Consider the following 18,977-nt stretch of genomic DNA (forward strand, 5'->3'; position numbering starts at 1 on the left):
TGAGACATAAAAAATAAGATTTATTGAGAAATACTTATGGAGATATCCAATGGCAACGGGCTGGCCAGGTGCTTCACCAGAAAGTCCAGTGACAACAGGATGGACAGGTGCATTTCACATGGTGCTCCCAATGCTTCATCAGAAAGTAGCACCTCCATTCCCCCATGATGCTTTGTCCAGAGGCAGCCACCTATACAGGCACTTCCCTCTCCACAGTGCTCTGATCCAAATGAGTTACCACAGGTAGGAGGGCTTTATAGGTTAGGTTAGAGAAGTAGCATAAGTTAGCTTGCTCTGTCCCATTATATGACGAGAACCAGAAATTTGACATTCATGCAAGAAAGCAAATCTCTAAAGATAACATTAACTTGCCCTAATTCCCAGCATACATAAGAGAAATCCAGTGTCCTTCAAGATAATATTTATCTGAATATTCTCGCCCAGACTTGTTCTCATTGTACTTGGCTAGGTTTGGGAGAATGGAAAGTGGCATTCAGAGACATGGTATTTTATTGTCCTCCTTTCCTTTAAGGACAAAACACCAATAGACCACTACTTCTTAGTTCTTGTGCACCTTAATATTCTATCAATAATTAAATAATAATCATTATTTTTCTTTTTTTCTATGTCTATAATGGTATATCTAGACACTGCAACATTCTCCTAACTAGTTTCCTTGCTCCCAGTCCCTTCCAAACCAGTTAGTACACTTCCATCTGGTAAATCTTCCTAAAGCAAAGCTTTTCTGAGACATGGCCCTACTAAAAAGCAACCAGAAGCTCCACATTGCCTATCAATGGTTCTTAATATATTTACTGACCACAAAGCAGCTCAAGTACACAAAATATTCCCAATGGTAACAATTTACCTGCAGTGATGCTTGGCAGGGCATAAGAACAGATTCTGAATCTCAGGGTGGGAGGGTTTTGTTATGTATAATTTGAGAAACTTCCCCTAGTAAATAAATGCAACATAAATATGAGATTAGCAGAATGACAGAGGCACATGCTGAGCACTGTGAATACAGGGCAAAGGTGATATACTCTCCCAAGCACTTTATCTCTTCCCATGATAGAAATCTCTATATTCTTTCCTGGGAAGGATCGGTCTCTTCTGAGGGTGTTGGTGTATTTCTGGCCTCGATTAGGTTAAAAGGAACTACAATACTTAGTTAAAGATCCACATATTTTATTAACTCCTCCACACCTCAGACACCGCCAACACCACCATAAGGACCACATCGAACAGAAAGAATAACACTACTGCGTTAAGATGTGGCTCTAGGCAAGTCATGTCCACTTTTGTGGTCTTCGTTTACTCCTCTTTAGAATGAGGGAATTGGAGAAAATGATCTCCATGATCCCTTCTAGTAGAGGCCAAGCAGGAAACATCTGGCACACTCAACTTACAGGAAGTCAAGGAGTTTAATAAAAGGACTATTTACAAAGGTCTGGATATGATAATAATCCCACCATGGGCAGCTATCATCACCCTTGTGCCCAAAAGGATAAAGGAAGGTAACTTCAAAAGGGAAAGTCCTATAAAAGGGGCCATTTTAAGACGAGCTATGGCTTTCAGTGAAAGGACACAGCTAAGTTATGCAGAAGGCCAGTGGAATAAAGGATTCAAACTTACTCTTCTCCCTTCTACAAATTTCTTATGGGGTCTCCACAGGGCAAACATAATAAAAGCCAGAGGGCAAAGTTGTCTTTCTGGGGCAGACAGCAGGATGGAGAAAGGTGAAAAAAAGGATCTGGAAGGGCAAACAGCGTTGTAAGGTCAGCACTCAATACACTTTGTTGATAGATTATTACTACATGTATGCAGACAATTTCTAGTTTCTCTTTTCTCGTTTTCTCAAGTTGCAATATTAATGTTTTTGTTGACAGATTTTCCTAATATATGTAAATTTAATTTTCAGTTTTTCTTCTCTATTACAGAAATACATACAGCAACAATAAAAAGACAATGTTCCTGAGTCTAACTTCCAATAATCAGTGCCTTCTCTTGGAGGAGCTAAGTGTAAGCTAAGCACCTCTGTCTTCCCATGCATTCCTTCATCCCCTCATCTTTTGAGGAATTCTTTAACACCATGTACAACTGCCACCTTCTCCATCCTGTGCACCAAAGTGCAAAATGATGGGCCCATTGGGACATTGCAGACTTATACAGAAAAAGCAGAAATTCCCTGGCTGTGGGAATGAGGGGCCGTGGATGCAGAGTTTGTGGCAAAGGATATGGAGCTTCCACTTGCAGGCACTGTGGATTCTCAGGATACTGGGAGAAAGAAAGGAAGGAAGGAAGGAAGGAAGGAAGGAAGGAAGGGAGGGAGGGAGGGAGGGAGGGGAAGGAAGGAAGGAAAGAAAGGAGGGGGAGGGAGGGGGGAAATTCTGAAGAGGAGGCAACTTCCTAAAATGCTGAGGAGACTACAGGAACAGAACTCTGAGCTGTGGATAGTGAAGCAGAAAGTATCTGACTATAGAGTAAAAAGAGGGTAAACGTGAGATACTTGTACCTTTTCTTCAGTGTACTCCACCACATGCATTATAAATAATAATAAAAAACTAAATTACATTTTTGTTTAAGGATGGCTTTTTAAGTGGGCCAAGTGTAATTTCAGCAGATTTATGCCCAAAATAATTTCTCTCCTTTTTCTTACCAAGAACTGAAATTCCTAACATAAGAAACAATCTCTCATTTCACAATTAAATGGAAAACTCAAAATGCAAATACCAAGGTTCTCGAAACAACATACGGTGGTTATGTTTCTATTAGTATGGATGAACAATATCATATATCCTCCCTAGACAGAGAAAAAAAAAGAAGTTAAAGACAAAAAGTCATAGCTCCAGGAAATGCAGACATATTTCAACCTAGAGAAGAGGAAGAAAAAATAGAGTTGGAGACACCAGTGACAAACTAACAGCTTTACCATCTTGTCCAAAAGCAACTCTATCCAGTTTCAAGTCTGCATAGATATCTAGGATCAATGCATGCTCGGATACTGCACCTAAAAGGACCTCTGATCATGAGGCATGCATGACATTTATTAAAACCAGGGCCAGTGAGAGTCCCATAAGATTGAAGGGCACATAAAAATAAGCTAAACAAAGAAAAACATTCTTTAAATTTTTACCTTAAAATTCCATTTAGTTCATTTATACATAGAAAATGTCAGCCTATACTAAAACAGACCTGCTATAATAACAGATTCCACCCATACCACTGTTATTTGCATTTCTGGACGGCCTTTAAAACCACAAATCCAAGTCTAATTAAATATCCATCAGTGAAAGATCATGGTAAAGAATGTAAGATCTAGAGACAGACAATCTGGTGTGAATTCTGGCTTGGCTACTAACTTATTAGTTGTATTACTCTGTGTATACCCTATAACCACTATTAAGTGTTAATTCCCTCCTCTGTATACAAGGGATAGTATCTGGTTTACAGAATAAAGTGGGTTACATGAGAAAATGTACATAAAGCCCTTAACACAATTTTTGGCACAACAAATGTTAAATAAACATTAGTAATGAAAGTTCTTGTTATTCATGCTATTCTTCTGCTTAGAGCACCTTGGTGGTATCAATGTGATAGAATGTAACAATCCATCCCAATATAGACTGTGGGGTCTTCATTCTTGAAAAAATTTTCAATTAACTAGCCAATTAATTAATTTAAAAAGTCTAACATCTTATAACTCTATAAATATTCACTTATTTATCTACGTTTTAAGACCAGAAAATTCTACTTAGCTCCACATTTAACCAAAATGATCAATATGGGAAATATTAATAATATTTGTGAAAGACACAAAAAAGTTTGATAGCTTTTGAATATGGAAGTTGGAGAATTCCAAAGCAATAGAACCTATTGAATTAATTCAGATATATATCATGAGTTCACCATTGTATTCCCTAGGACTTAGAGTAAAAACCTGATGAAAAGGGATTAATCTCCATAATTGGTATTACCAGCACCTGGAAAAGCCAGTTGCATAAAAGGATTAACAGAGCAGTTATGCATGGGGCTAATTGCTGTGATTTATTTTAATGACTATGCTGGGACTAAGGACAATCCTGACAAAGTTAGGAACCTCCAGAAATCCAAGCAAAAGGAACCCTCAGGAAGTTGGGGCAGAGTCTAGGCTGGGTACAGGCAAGACCTACATGCCTAACCACTTCAAGGGCAGGAAATCTAGTCTCATTAGTTCTTTTTCTTTTTATATTAGAGTATTTTTAATCACAAAACAATGATAATAAAGAAAGCTTGTCCACTCTGAAAAGGGAAATAAAATCCCTTATGTACTTAATAATTTTCTAAGTCACAATGCTGGAAAATACAATTTCAGGTTACTTCGAAAGAGTCATTGTACTAAAGCAAAGGCTCAGAAGATATACCTGTGTTCAAATCCCAGTGGAGCCCCTTTATAGAATAATTTGGGGCAAATCACTTACTTTAATAACTGTTTTAAAAAGCTACCTCATAAAGCTGATATCAGGATTTAATGAGAAAAATGCAGGTAAATGCTTAGCACAGGCCCTGGATCATAAAAAAGTCTGAATAGCTCTATAAACTCAATCTTAGAACTAACATTGCAATGTTATCTGCAAATTTGTGTAATCCAAAAAAATTAAATGGTCTTTGGGCATTATCAACCATCAGCCCTGAGGAGCCAAAAAGATTATGATAAATTTCCCCTTTACCATATGTTACATTTAAATAATTATTTAAATCTTTTCCTCTGCAATTCCAACCTCTCCCAAAGTGATTCAAAGAAGGAGTTTCATTTGTTATAAAGCATTTTTTAAAATCTCTAAACAATAAAATTAAGACATTAATTTAACTTCATAAGACTTTTCCCTTAAATGTATATATATATATATATCTCACATATATTCACTTAAAGTCATCAGAGTAGGGGATTATTACTTTCTCTATGAACTTTAACCTCAGTGTGCACCATTTCTAATCTAAAATTTTCTCCATTCTATTTAGATTGGCCCAAACTCCCTAGCTAAAAATAACAAGAAGTTATATCCAAACGTGCCAATGGTCCACACGCAGCCATCTGTGAAATTATTGATTTGGATGAAAAACACAACTGGACCTAAAGGAATTTTTTTTAATTTATGAGGGAGGAGAAATAGCCACTGAATTTTTGACAATGTTTAATTTCAATATTTAACACTGGGGTCCATAGAGTTTGATTGGTTGGTTGGTTTAGTACTTTCAGTTTTTACTATCTTATATGAAAACTAAAAAGAGTATTATATTTCTGCTTTCTATTCTATATCAATAACTTCTCCTAATGCAGGTTATTTGTATTGAGAAATTGTCTTTCACAGAATGAACTTAACCAAAAACAGAAACCTATGACAGGTCAACGAAATTTAAAAGTTAAGTCATGTTATATTTAATCCTTAAATTACATCATACTTATAGGCTAGCTAACCAGAAACCCAACCAGAACTTTCTATTCTCCTAATATATGAAAATCAAATTTTAGATTAGAACCACAGATTTTAATGGTTTACTAGCCTCAAGATCATCTCAGTAACTTCATGGCCAAAAAAATAACCATTAATGAAGAAGAAAAAGTGAAAGTCAAAATGTTTTCTTTATGAAACATTACATATATAAAGTACATTTATTCTAGGTATATATTTTATATTCTTTAAGATATCTCAAAATTCCTATGTAGAATCTTAGATTTCTTAGCATTTTTACACAATATCCTCAATTCTAAAAGCATCATTTCTTTCAAAGCAAAATTAAGTTAGTTGTCTCCAACCAGTCTTTGTTTAAATTTTTGGCAATAGCAAAATATATAGGACAAAAGTTGAGAGAACAAAATAAAGGTGAAGAAAAAAGTGGGAAAAGGCACAAAGTGATATGAAAATATTCAGAAAACACTGAGTACCCAGCAGTACAGGAAGACTATAAGGCACCCTCCCTTCTATGGAAGAAGTTAAGTACCATGTTGCATTAGGAACAATAATGAAGCCAGAGTATTATAACATATTATAAAATAATCAGATGTACAACACAGGAAATGGGAAGAAAGAGATGGCCATGAACTAGACTAATGGTGAGAAATCTCATGAAGGAGATGACATTTAAGCTTGAGTTTGAAGCTCAGGTAGAATGATTTGAATAAGCCAGCGAAAGGGAAAAAAGGCACTCCTCACCAAGAGCAACAAAGGTCCTAAATGGAACAAAGCATAATGTCTTGGTCCAGAGCGAAAAGAAAGGTCTGCTTATAATTAAAGGGTTTTTTTTAAGGAAATGCTAACATTTTCCCTTGGATCACAGATTATAATTATTTATTATCATCATATATATTTTAATATTTAATATTAGTATTATCCATATTTTATGGGACAATAAACTGAGACACAGAAAGGCTGAGTGTCTTGCTCAAGGCCAAGTAATCACCTCCTGAGGAGAATGCAGCACTCCTTCCACTCTGCCACCCTTACCGCAGGGGCATGAGGTTGGACGAGCGAGCAACATTATAGAAAAGACTTAATCCATCCACAGAGGCTTGAGAATGCTGGTGAAGTGATGACAATACTTTTTTAAGAACATTACTAATCATGCCACAGTGAACAGGATAGAACTTAATTGACATAGTGATGAGCCAAAAAAAAAAAAAAATACTTCAGAAGCTGGTGAAGTAATCCTGAGAGAAGTGGTGAAAGCCGGATTAGGGGTTTGCAGTGATATTAGAGAAAGAAAGAAATACATCAGATATGGCCAAAGCAACAAAAAATGGTGACTTGGTGGGTGCAGGAAAAAAAGAATGAAGTCAGAAATTAAAGTATCATCCAGTGAAAAACGGATGGTGTAGTTCATTACATAGCAGTCAGACTCAACAGCTTCCCCTGGCCCTTACTCTCCTGCAAAGCCATGTTTTCCTCCTCACTGGCCATTTTCCAACTTCCAACTCTATCCTTTCATTCATTCATATTTTGCAGGCTGACTGTGGATTGGACAGTGGTCAGACTCTAAGAAACAGAGATTACAGTAAAAGTAATAATGAGAACAAAACCATTTATTAAGCTCTTATTCTATGTATGACAACCACTGTTTTAAATGTTTTATATTAATTAACTCATTTGATCCCCAGTATAACTCTATAGGCTAAGCAAAAGTTATTATTCCTACTTTGGAGAGAAGGAGGACATAGAATCCATCAAGTGTACACCTCCTTTCCCTGCCTGTCTGCTTTCACCAGATTGATGGAATGCCATTCTGCATTCCCTCAGCCCCCTACCCATGCCTCAGATGTAGCCTAGATGACTCTGTATTATTATCCCTGATTCATATGTATGTTTGTTTGCCTCTCCAGGTTGACTATGAACTCCTCAAGGAGCAAGAACTATATCTTAGTCACCTATGTAAACCCAGGTCAAATTGCATGTGCTCAATAAAACCTGTTGAAGGAATGAATACATTAATGAATATGAACAATCTGTTCCAGCCAAACTGGTCCATTTGGAGTCTCTACCAGCTTGGCATATTCACAGTCCCCACTTCCCAGAACAGTTCTCTCAATTATGTTGCACACATTGAAAAACCCCACTTATCCTTCCCAACGCTCAGCTTAAATTCCACCTGCACCATGAAATTTTGTCAGGTGGCCCTATTCTAACATGCCTCCTTTCTCATTAGTCTTAGGGTGCCAGTTCAACATCATAAAAGCTACCATCTTTGTACCTCTACCACCTGATTCAAAACCAGGCTCTAACATAAACTAGCTGAGCTACTCTAGGCAAATTCCTGAAACTTTCTAAAACTTAGCTTTTTCCAGCTATAAAATGAGGTAAAAAAATAGATATCTTAGAGAATCTGGGGGAGGATTTAAGAAATGTAAACCATCTAAACACAGCAAATATTCAGAAAATAACTCCTTCTCTCCACACCTCCAAACCCTGAAGTCTTTTACCATTTACACAGCTCTTAAGTTGACATTATATTTCATTTCTCTTCAATTAGACTGTAATGACTGATAAGATAACCTTAAGATCAGGGGGCTGAATCTCACTAATTTTTCTTTCAAACATCTATCAATGTGATTACCATAGAGAAAAATAAAATTAAGAATTACAAAGTAACAGTTATAGTGGATTATGGGAATCAGTGCAAATTGTGCTAAAACTAGAATCATAAGTTTTCATCCAATTTAGCTGTAGAATTATCACATGGAACTTCAGTAATTTCATTCATGCCAAAGAATTCAACAAGTGACAGTGCAAATAAAGGCAAATAAATTTCTAAAGTATACAAGTTAATGAGTAATTTCTGGTTCATTAAAGGTAGTTTTAAACTAAATGTTACAGTATTAGAAGGCCCACCATACCTGTATTTGTTCACAGGTACTTTTATGAAAAGGTTTCATTTCACATATTCTTAGGCTTAATATGATTATAACCGAAACCCTTCATGCCACTTTTAACTGAAATATTCATTTTTTCCTACTGGGTGGGGAAAATTATATGCTAAACTAGGGCAAAACTGGCAAGAGCCAGAATTTTTAATAATTGCCAGTGAAATAATCAAAATCTATCTTTAACTAAACTTTTTCTTTCCAAATAGCTTTCATTAGTCTCAAGGCTTCATCATCCTCTGAACCTGCTGGAATCTTTTTTATCCCCTATCCTGATTTATCATAGCCTTCCTTTATTGTATATTATCTTGATCAAGAATCAAATTCCCATGGTAAGTTTTCTTTCTTTTTTTTTTTTCTTTTAACTGCTGCCCTAGTTGCATGTACCAACAAGTTGGAGGAGTTGCAATTTGTTGGGTAGTAATCTCCACTCTAACAATCAACTCTTCATTAATGCTCTCAACCACATTCCCTTTCCCTGCAGAAACTATTTCTTTAGATCATAAACTTGAAGATACAGCTATAAATTTAATTTAAAAAGGCAATTCTCAATATAATAATGAGTGCCAAATCCCTAATCTTTCAATATCTTCAAGCTTCTCAAGTTATTCCTGTTTTGTTTCCATGGGGAGAAGTTCATGGTAAGAATTAGAGACATTCAGTTCTATCAGACCAAATACACCACAACTGAGAATACATATACACATTGATATACTAAAAAAGTCAAAGTCAAGGAACCAAACTTATAATCAGTTCAACCATCTATTACATGCCTTTAGGAAAAAAATCATCACCTCTCTCAGCTTTAGCTTCCTGAGATACAAATTACAGATGATAACCACCATCTCTATCCTCAGCAGTTTGTTCCAGAGTATTTTACATTATAGTATCACAAAAAGCATTACAAAATTTCATATCATGCATTAATAAAGTTTCAATTAAATACTTCACTAGACAAACTGTTATACCAGATTCTGTAAACAGTACACCTAAGAAAATGTTTTGTTTATTAAGAAACATACAACTATAGTTCATAACTTTTTAAGCAAGTACTCTTTACCATGGATATATATTTTTGCAAGCAAATATTTACTTGTAAACTACCATATCTAAATTCTCTTTTTCTGGTCAATCAAAACTTATTGTAAGGTACTAGAAATTAGTATTGAGATTAGATTTTTTGGTTCTTGTGCTAAGAATTTCTGTATGCTAGTCTTCATTAAAAAAATTAATTATGAGGAATTTAGAAACAAAATAACCCAGGATTATGTCATATTTCAGATTTTTTTTGGCTATCATACTCGTGGTTATAGTTTATCATAAGGCAAGGACACGGAGGGTTCCAAATGTCTCAGGATATGGTACCTTCTCAGTGTTGATATATATGACTATATAGAGAGAGTATTGCCAACCAAGCAAGTTGACCCAAGTCTCCATGTGCAGAAATTTTATTAGGGCTGCATTAGATAAGCATGACTGATTGATTGCCTACCTAGTAGAAACTCAGCCCCAGGTTGGCAGATACATGATACAAATTTCCCACTCTAAAATCACTTGATTGGCATTTCTGGTGTGACCAGTTTCTACCCTACATATTTCAGATTTTTTAATGTTAAAAACAATGAAATCATTAAATTTTAAATTTCTCAATCAATATTTACTTCCAATTTTTTAGACAAAATATTAATATATGGGCTGGGGTTGTGGCTCAGTGGTAGAGTGCTCGCCTAGCACATGCAAGGCCCTGGGTTTGATTCTCAGCACCACATACAAATAAATAAATAAAGTAAAGGTATTGTATCCATGTACAATTAAAAAAATTTAAAAATATATATATTAATATATTTTCACTCTCCAAATAAAAGATTCCCTAACAAACACACATACATATAATTTCCTAAATTGTGCTTTTTAGGCTTTTACTTCTTATATGCAGCAGCTCTTGGATGCTAATTAAATTATTTCCATATGTTTTTATTTTCTTTTTGGTTGGTTAAAGGTTTTTACAAGATATTCTTACTATAGCATGATTCTGGTAGTCTTCATGCTACTTGTTGTTCCAATTAATTAAAACAGTTTAAAGCATAAATTATTTAAATCTTATTTTAACCATAATTTTGTAGCTAAATTTTTTCCCCAAAACTTTGCAAACATTCTGTGCAAACTTAATTAATGCTGAGGAAAAAGGATTTTAATAGTTGCCCAATGTTCTTCAAAAGACAAAAAGAATAATGAAACATGCTCATCTGAACTCCACCCATTTTTCAATTTCAACATAGTAAATCTCCTGTTTTTTCTTAGGGCATATTCAAAAGCATACATATTGGTATTGGTTATTACTGAAGATAATTTATGCAATCATAAGTCAAAGATGCTAAGTTGACAAAAAGAAAACCATGCAAGTAAGCAAACCCTAACATCTGAGAGGCACACCCTCTCAGTATATAAAGGCTTGCCACTGTCCTTGGTAGCAGGCACTCCCTGAGCTCAACAGCATCAACATGTCTGTTCGATACAGCTCAAGCAAGCAGTACTCTTCCTCCCGCAGTGGAGGAGGAGGAGGTGGAGGAGGATCATCCCTCAGAATTTCAAGCAGCAAAGGCTCCCTTGGTGGAGGATATAGCTCAGGGGGCTTCAGTGGTGGCTCTTTTAGCCGTGGGAGCTCTGGTGGAGGCTGTTTTGGGGGCTCTTCAGGTGGCTTTGGAGGAATAGGAGGAGGTTATGGTGGAGGTAGCTTTGGTGGAGGCTTCGGAAGCAGCAGCTTTGGTGGGGGCTATGGAAGTGGGGGCTATGGAGGAGGCAGCTTTGGAGGTGGCAGTTTCGGTGGGGGCAGCTTTGGTGGAGGTGGCTATGGAGGAGGCTTTGGTGGTGGATTTGGAGGAGATGGTGGCCTTCTCTCTGGAAATGAAAAAGTAACCATGCAGAATCTGAATGACCGGCTGGCTTCCTACCTTGACAAAGTTCGGGCTCTGGAAGAATCAAACTATGAGCTGGAAGGTAAAATCAAGGAGTGGTATGAAAAGCATGGCAACTCAAGCCAGCGGGAGCCTCGGGACTACAGCAAATACTACCAAACCATTGAAGAACTGAAAAATCAGGTAAGGAGCATTTTAAAATCCAACTTTAAATTTAATTCTATCCCTGTAATATGGGTAGATGAATCTTAAATTAAGTATAATATAGCTGTTCACTGTGATTTTCTTGCTTCCAAATAAATCCAGTCTCATCAAGGATAAATTGAGTGAAGGTATGGTCATGGCAATCTTCATCCAGCATGTGTTTTGTCTGTCTTACATGATGCAGATTAACAAGAAATTTTAGATTTTAATGAGCATATAATGAGCCCACAGTTAAATATGCCAGATCATTTAAAAATGTAAGAGCCGAAAAATATTAAATGAATAAGAACAAAATATTATTAAGACTGATAACAAATAAGCCATATTCAATAGCAACATTGCAAAATCCATGAAGTCTCCTTTATGGAATTGGGATATTGCTTAACTCCAGGGAATCTGTGAATTGTACCTACCAGTTCAGAGTATATCTATTTAGAAATATTTATAGCAAATGGAACAAATACAGGGGTGAGCCAGTCAAAAGTTTGTTGAAATACATAAAAATCACTAAGTATAAAAGAGGCTAATACATTAATAGGATTACATATAGTTAGTTTTCAGAAAGGGATGACACAGAAATAGAATAGTGTAGAAACTTCAAGATAGGTTTTTAAATTTAAGTTTGTGGGTAAGCTTAAAATATTTTATATTTAAAAATAATCCACACAAAAAGTTTTTGGAAGAGAACAACATAAAAATGCAGCTTATCTATGCCACTATAAAAGCCATATTTGCATCTGACCTTTTCTTAAATGACTGTACCTATTCCTCCAGATCCTCAACCTAACAACGGACAACGCCAACGTCCTGCTTCAGATTGACAATGCCAGGCTGGCAGCTGATGACTTCAGAATGAAGTAAGCTAATTGAATGTGCAATACTATCAATACAAATACATCAATTGTTTATAATAGTGACTTTAGATGCCATAGTAGCATTTACATTTTCCTGAATTCATTCAAAGTGACAGAACTGGAATTATCTGAGAAAGTTTCAATTTCAGAATTACCTTCCTGGTAAGCTTTAAAGAAAGAAAATGCATTTAAAGTAATTGCTAATCTTCCTATGTGAGTTAGTATATGGTAAACATTACCAGGACATGAAATCAACTCTAAATTTTTTAAAGTCTTTTTCCACATACAACTCCTTCTTAAGAATTGTATCCAATATATGTATCATGCTTGTTGCAGGTATGAGAATGAGGTAACCCTGCGACAAAGCGTGGAGGCCGACATCAACGGCCTGCGCAGGGTGCTGGACGAGCTGACCCTCACCAAGGCTGATCTGGAGATGCAGATCGAGAGCCTGACTGAAGAGCTGCAGTACCTGAAGAAGAACCATGAAGAGGTGATACAAAATTATATTTCCCCCAATTTTTCAAAAGGTTCATTGTGGTCATGGTGCAGTCATTAAATCTTTTTTTGTTCCTCAAACAGGAAATGAGAGACCTTCAGAACGTATCTACTGGTGACGTGAATGTGGAAATGAATGCTGCCCCAGGTGTTGATCTGACTGAACTTCTGAATAACATGAGAAGCCAATATGAGCAACTTGCTGAAAAGAACAGAAAGGATGCTGAAGCCTGGTTCAATGAAAAGGTAAGTCAACCACCCTTCACAGTGAAGCCCATGTAAGTTTTGTTGTCATGTCCGAGTTTTCTCATATTTTCCCATTTTTATAATTCCAGAGCAAGGAACTGACTACAGAAATCGATAACAACATTGAACAAATGTCCAGCCACAAATCCGAAATTACTGAATTGAGACGCACGGTTCAAGGTCTAGAGATTGAACTACAGTCCCAACTGGCCCTGGTATGTTAAGTCTTGAGACATGACTTCCATTTTATCATAGAAACACAGAGCTGAGGATAAGAAAGCAGAAATAAAACTGGAACTCTATGCTAATGGAGGAAAAGAACTATTAGTATCAGTATGAAGTGCTGAGATTGAAATGTTGCCATTACATAAAACACTAATTTTATTCATTTCCCTTTTTCTCCAGTAGTATCTTATTAAATAATTTGATAAGCTTCAGTATGCCAATTGAACAACGAGGTCATTAAGCAACAACAAAATCCTCTTTTCAGAAACAATCCCTGGAAGCCTCCTTGGCAGAAACGGAAGGTCGCTACTGTGTGCAGCTCTCACAGATTCAGGGCCAGATCACCTCCCTGGAGGAACAGCTGCAACAGATTAGAGCTGAAACCGAGTGCCAGAACGCTGAATACCAACAACTCCTGGATATTAAGATCCGACTGGAGAATGAAATTCAAACCTACCGCAGCCTGCTAGAAGGAGAGGGAAGGTAATTGGAAAACTGGGGAAATAAAAAAAAAATCCCAATTGTTTTCATTCAATATTATGAATAGCAAGGCTTATCCAAACTCCCAAGGAAATGCCAGAGGATGGGAAGAAGGGAGGTGTAAGGAGGAGGCAGGGTACCGAAAAAGGAGTGAATGAATCTCAGGGCTGTGTGTAGTTAAGTTTGTTTTAAACAGTGGGTTTTAAAACACGTGCTTGGCAGTACTGTATTCTCTCAAAACCTTGGCTTATCTACTAAAATAACAATCACCGGAGAGGGAGCCACCGTTTTCCAATGTTAGAAGATCACTGCTTACGACCCTCACCCCTCTTAGTTCCGGAGGCGGATCCTACGGCGGCGGACGCGGCGGCGGAAGTTCTGGCGGTGGCTACGGAGGAAGTTCCGGCGGCGGCAGCTACGGGGGCAGTTCCGGCGGCAGTCACGGAGGCAGTTCCGGCGGCGGCCACGGCGGTAGCTTCGGTGGCGGCAGCTCCGGTGGAGGTGGTCACGGCGGCAGTTCCGGCGGCGGCGGCGGCCACGGCGGCAGCTTTGGCGGTGGCAGCTCCGGCGGAGGCCAGAGCGGAAGCGGAGGCTTCAAATCCTCCTCTTCCGGGTCCGCTGGAGAGGCCTCATCTAAGGGACCAAGGTCAGCAGAAAATCTCTGGGGTAATCAGAATTAGTTTTAACTCTATGTGATGGTTTTAGTGCTTCTTAAGCTCTAGGGCTGTTTTTAAAAATGAAAATCTTAGGGTTTTCATTTGCATTTTTTAACAAAACGCACTTTTGACACCAATATTGAAGGAAAAGTGGCATGGTCTAAATGCCACCCACAGGGTAAACATTGGATTATTTTTAATGTGAAAATTTGAATTTTCCTTTCTTAAAAAGTGCAATATCGTTTTTCCTTTTGAATATTTGCATGTTAATTAGCAAGGATACCTACAAATTGCTTAACCTAAATTCTAATTTATTTATTATTATTCACAGATACTAACAAAACCAGAGTAATCAAGACAATTATTGAAGAAGTGACACCTGATGGTAGAGTTCTTTCATCTATGGTTGAATCAGAAACCAAGAAGCACTACTAATAAGTAGCATCAAGACGAAAGAGTCTCCCTTCACACAGGCCATTATATAACAGATGCATGGCAAAATGTTCAACACTTCTGTCTTAATGGTCTGTGGAAACAGGTTCACTCCTTGAAAATAAGGTGTCTAAAAGGTGTTTTGTGATTTCTGTATTTCTTCTTTTCACTTTGCCAGAAAGTGTTTTTTCATGGAAAAAGAAAAAAGAAAAACTTTCTGTTCTCATTTACTAATGAATTTCAATAAACTTTCTTACTGATGCAAACTATCTGAATTTGTCAGAGTTTTTCTTTACTTAATCTTGTGGGTATGCTCAGACCAATTTAAGCAATCTCACTGAATAAAAAGGTTCAGAAATCCCCAGTCTTATACTTTCTTAAAGATATGCAATATGTAGTAAGCTCCCATCTCTCTTGGCTTTAAACTATTTCAGTCCTGGAAGTTTAAAATATTTCAAATAAGACCCAAAAAAATAAAAATGGAAATTCCACATTTTCTGATTGTCTACTCACATTTGCCTGCCCTTATTCCTATATTACTTCATTCCAATTGCTATATTGCTTAAAAGATACTTTCCAAACTTAACCAGCCCAGTAAAATATCAAGGCCGGCAAAATTATTTGGTGTCTATCAGATGATGCCAGTGTGATCAAAGGGGCAACTCTAGGTCTCTGCTTTCCACAATCCTCCCCAGGGATCAGTACTAAAGACCTGGTATTTTCAGGGTTAGCCCAGTGCCATCCCTTAGCCAATAATAACCCAGCCGGCTTTACTTAGTACTCTGCTAGGTAATACTATGAGGGGAAAAAAAGAGGCTAGAGGGCTAGAGTTAATATGTCCCCCTAAAACTACTTGTGTTCCCTGGTGGTCTCCTGGATTACCCATGCCCACCAAATAGCAACCTTCCTCAATACCTTTGAGTTGAGCTCCAGTTTCTCCCAGGATTGGAACCCTGGTTAGCATGACATTTGGGATTCCCTCTACATTATACACTACCCTCAAATCAATTACAAGAGCCATATTTCAATATGAATGGACTTCTTTACAGTCCAGGCTCCATAACCAACTTGATACCAAGTGTTACCACATCTGAGAAGCTCTCCACTTTAGTTCACTACCTCTTTATATGTGGACATTTGTACCAGCTTCTCTTATTAGAAGATAGTCCCCCATTGAAGACCCAACATGCCTCATTGTGAAGCCCTGAAACAGGTATTGCTGGGTGAGGACTGAGTTCCTACTGTGTGTAATAGTGCTGGAGTGGCTGCTGTTCAGAAACACGATCTTTGAAATTATTGTCTAATAAAGTTAACCAAATCCCTGGGATGGATTGCATTGTTCATAATGTGAGATGAGCATTGTCCTTATCCTGCAGAAATAAAAGTTTTCATATCCAATAACATTGATTCAAGACAAGTTATCATGAGACAGTTGTCCTTGGTATTAAGCTTTGTCTCTGTCCATTCTTCCCTCCTTACTCCAGCCAGGATCTTGGCTGGTTAGAATTCTTTATCTAGTTGAGTGGCAATCCAAACCTTCATTCCTGAAAAGCCTCAATACATAGTGATCTTCATACCTTTTCAATCCTCCAATACCTCATTAAACATTTATATTAAATTATCTCAGATACAGTAAGTACCTGATAAAGAATTACTCTCTTGACTGATACTGTGGTACAATGGTTGAATAAATATAATCTGTCAAAAATAATTTTGACAAGAACATTGATATTTGTGAAAAATAAATTTTTTAATTATTAAATAGCACATAACACTATTTTTACCACATAGCTTTGTCTTGTAGCTATTTTTTTAAAGTCCTGTACATATTTTTACAGATACTAAAATTGTTGTAGAATCCTGCTAAGCAGTTCACAGTGAAACTGGCAGAGTCAACTTGTCACCCATGTGAAATTATACTGCATAGTAAAAAGCTTGTTTCTCCCAAATATTCTCTAATGCTGCTAAAGACCTTAACATTTTGCACACTGGCCTTGATATTTATGATGACTTGATATTTTGCTTGATAATGGAGAATATCTTTGTTAGTATCGCCTTTATCAGGGAGGTAGCTTGATTAAGATTAAATAAAGGTACATCCAGTATACCCCATCTGGAGTGCATCTTGACAGTAGAAATTGGGGAAAGTGCCTTCTCATGGTTATAAACACGAATTTTCAAGTCAGTGATCCCTGGGTGTCATATCCTGGCATTACATTTACATATTATGTTAACATAGAGAAGTTACTTCTGAACCTTAGTTTTTTTTTTTTTAATCTGTACAATAAAAACAAAACAATAGCCTCCTCCCCACACTTATCCAAGGGAAGTACATTGCAAGACTTTCAGTGAATGCCTGCTAGTACAGAACTCCATACTGTGTTTTTTTTCTATACACACATACCTATAATAAATTTTCACCTTTACAACTTCTCTTCAGTGTATCCAAATTTCCAGCATCACTAGTATTGCACTTTGGGGCCATTATTAAGTAACATAAGGATTTGAGGAACACAACCCCTGCAATACCACAACAGTCAATTTGATAAGTGAGCTTCTAAGTGACTAATGGATGGGTTGTGTATACAGCAATTCTCACCCCAGAAGGAATAGCACAAGATTTCATCACACTACTCAGAACATTACACAATTTAAAAGTTGTAAATTATTTATTTCTGACATTTACCATTTAATATTTTTGGACCTCACTTCACTGTGGGTAACTGAAACCATGCAAAGCAAAACCACATATGATGAGAAACTACTGTAAACCACAAGCTGAAAATTCAAAAGCATTAAGCTAAGTCAAAGGAGCCAGACTCAAAGGCTAATGTGCTGCATCTCGTTTATATGATATTCTTAAATAAGTCAAGCTGGAAAATTAGGAAACAGACCAGAGGTTGTTCACCACAAAGGGGTACAAGGGAACTTCTCAAAATTATGGAAATGTTCTCCACCTTGTTTCTGGTGGCTACAATACAACTGAATGTGTCGAAGTTAATTGAATTATACATTTGCTATAAAGTTCACAGGGGTTTTAAACCTCAATAACCTTTCCTTTTTAAAAAGTGAAAATAAACAAATTGTGACTGAACATTTCATTTTTCAGTGTGTTAAATGTTGTCGATTTCTACTCTATTTTTAGCTCCAAAAACAAAGCTTATACTCTAACAACTGGAAAGTATGGAATGTCCTTATAACAAGGAATATGGCACAAATAAATAATTTCCATTATAATACATTTTAATGACCATGCTTTGTGAGTCATACTCTTATTAATCTAAAGAGCCTAGGAATTAAGTAAAGCTGAACCATAGACTGTCTATAATCACATCAGCTTATACCTGCAAGGCTGGTATGAGAAAGAAAAGATAAAAGAGTCATAACATACATACAATCTTTAAAATTCTTCCCCCTGCTTCTTCTGGTATCTTGTTATCAAAGTCAGTTTGGGGGTGTGGATGAGTCATATTTGGATAACTAGGTTGTTTCTGTTGGGAAGAGATACAGGGAGCTGGTAGGTAATTGCTACTTGATAGGCAGCCAAGAGAAACAGGCTCACAGCAACGTCTCCTCTCTGATGTATCCTCGCCCTTCCAAGCTCCATGTCACCTCCCTCTTGAGGTCTTTTTTTTCTTCTATAAGAAGTTTATCTTCCAAATTGCCTTTTTAGAAAAGAATGAAATAACGTTCTCCCTGCTGCCCATCACTCATTCCTTTTCACCTCCTTCTCCCCAAACCTGTCCATTGTCTTTCTGCCTTCTTAAAATAACTCCAGTTATTGATCTAAAGGAACCTAATGTCTACCCCAGACTTTAGCTCACAGTGCACACCATTTATTGGTTGGTTGAGCATTCATTTAGCAGCATCAGGCACTGTGCCAGGTAATGGGGATAAAATAGTGACCTCAAAGAGCCCATAAATAGCAGAAATAGCCACTCAGAGGGCAGAACGCACTACACAGAATTAATCCCAGGTTGCTATGGTAGCTTTAAAATGCAATATTTCCTATACAATTGAGATCATCCCTAGCAACCTATGCCCTCTGAAATGTCCACAGGGGGTCTACATT

The 18,977-nt window shown here is 37.0% G+C and overlaps 2 protein-coding genes across 2 annotated transcripts in view; one reads left to right on the forward strand and one right to left on the reverse strand.

Moving 5' to 3' along the window:
* LOC139702547 (leucine-rich repeat-containing protein 37A2-like) overlaps positions 1–18,977 on the reverse strand; it is a 27,192-nt gene continuing 8,215 nt past the window's right edge. Inside the window, exons 2-4 of the mRNA XM_071604018.1 lie at positions 1,636–1,753; positions 869–954; positions 1–252 (exon numbers count right to left, since the gene is read on the reverse strand). Of these exons, the coding sequence (XP_071460119.1) occupies positions 21–252; positions 869–954; positions 1,636–1,753 (436 nt within the window). The 3' untranslated portion in view covers positions 1–20. The remainder of the gene's footprint in view (positions 253–868; positions 955–1,635; positions 1,754–18,977) is intronic.
* Positions 10,897–15,174, forward strand: Krt10 (keratin 10). The gene is made up of 8 exons (XM_071604029.1): positions 10,897–11,493; positions 12,289–12,371; positions 12,705–12,861; positions 12,951–13,112; positions 13,202–13,327; positions 13,603–13,820; positions 14,152–14,483; positions 14,805–15,174. The coding sequence occupies exons 1-8, from the start codon at positions 10,897–10,899 to the stop codon at positions 14,906–14,908; spliced, it is 1,779 nt and encodes a 592-aa protein (XP_071460130.1). The 3' UTR covers positions 14,909–15,174.

The sequence above is a fragment of the Marmota flaviventris genome, chromosome 17 (assembly GCF_047511675.1).
Source record: "Marmota flaviventris isolate mMarFla1 chromosome 17, mMarFla1.hap1, whole genome shotgun sequence".
In the NCBI taxonomy this organism is placed as follows: domain Eukaryota; kingdom Metazoa; phylum Chordata; class Mammalia; order Rodentia; family Sciuridae; genus Marmota; species Marmota flaviventris.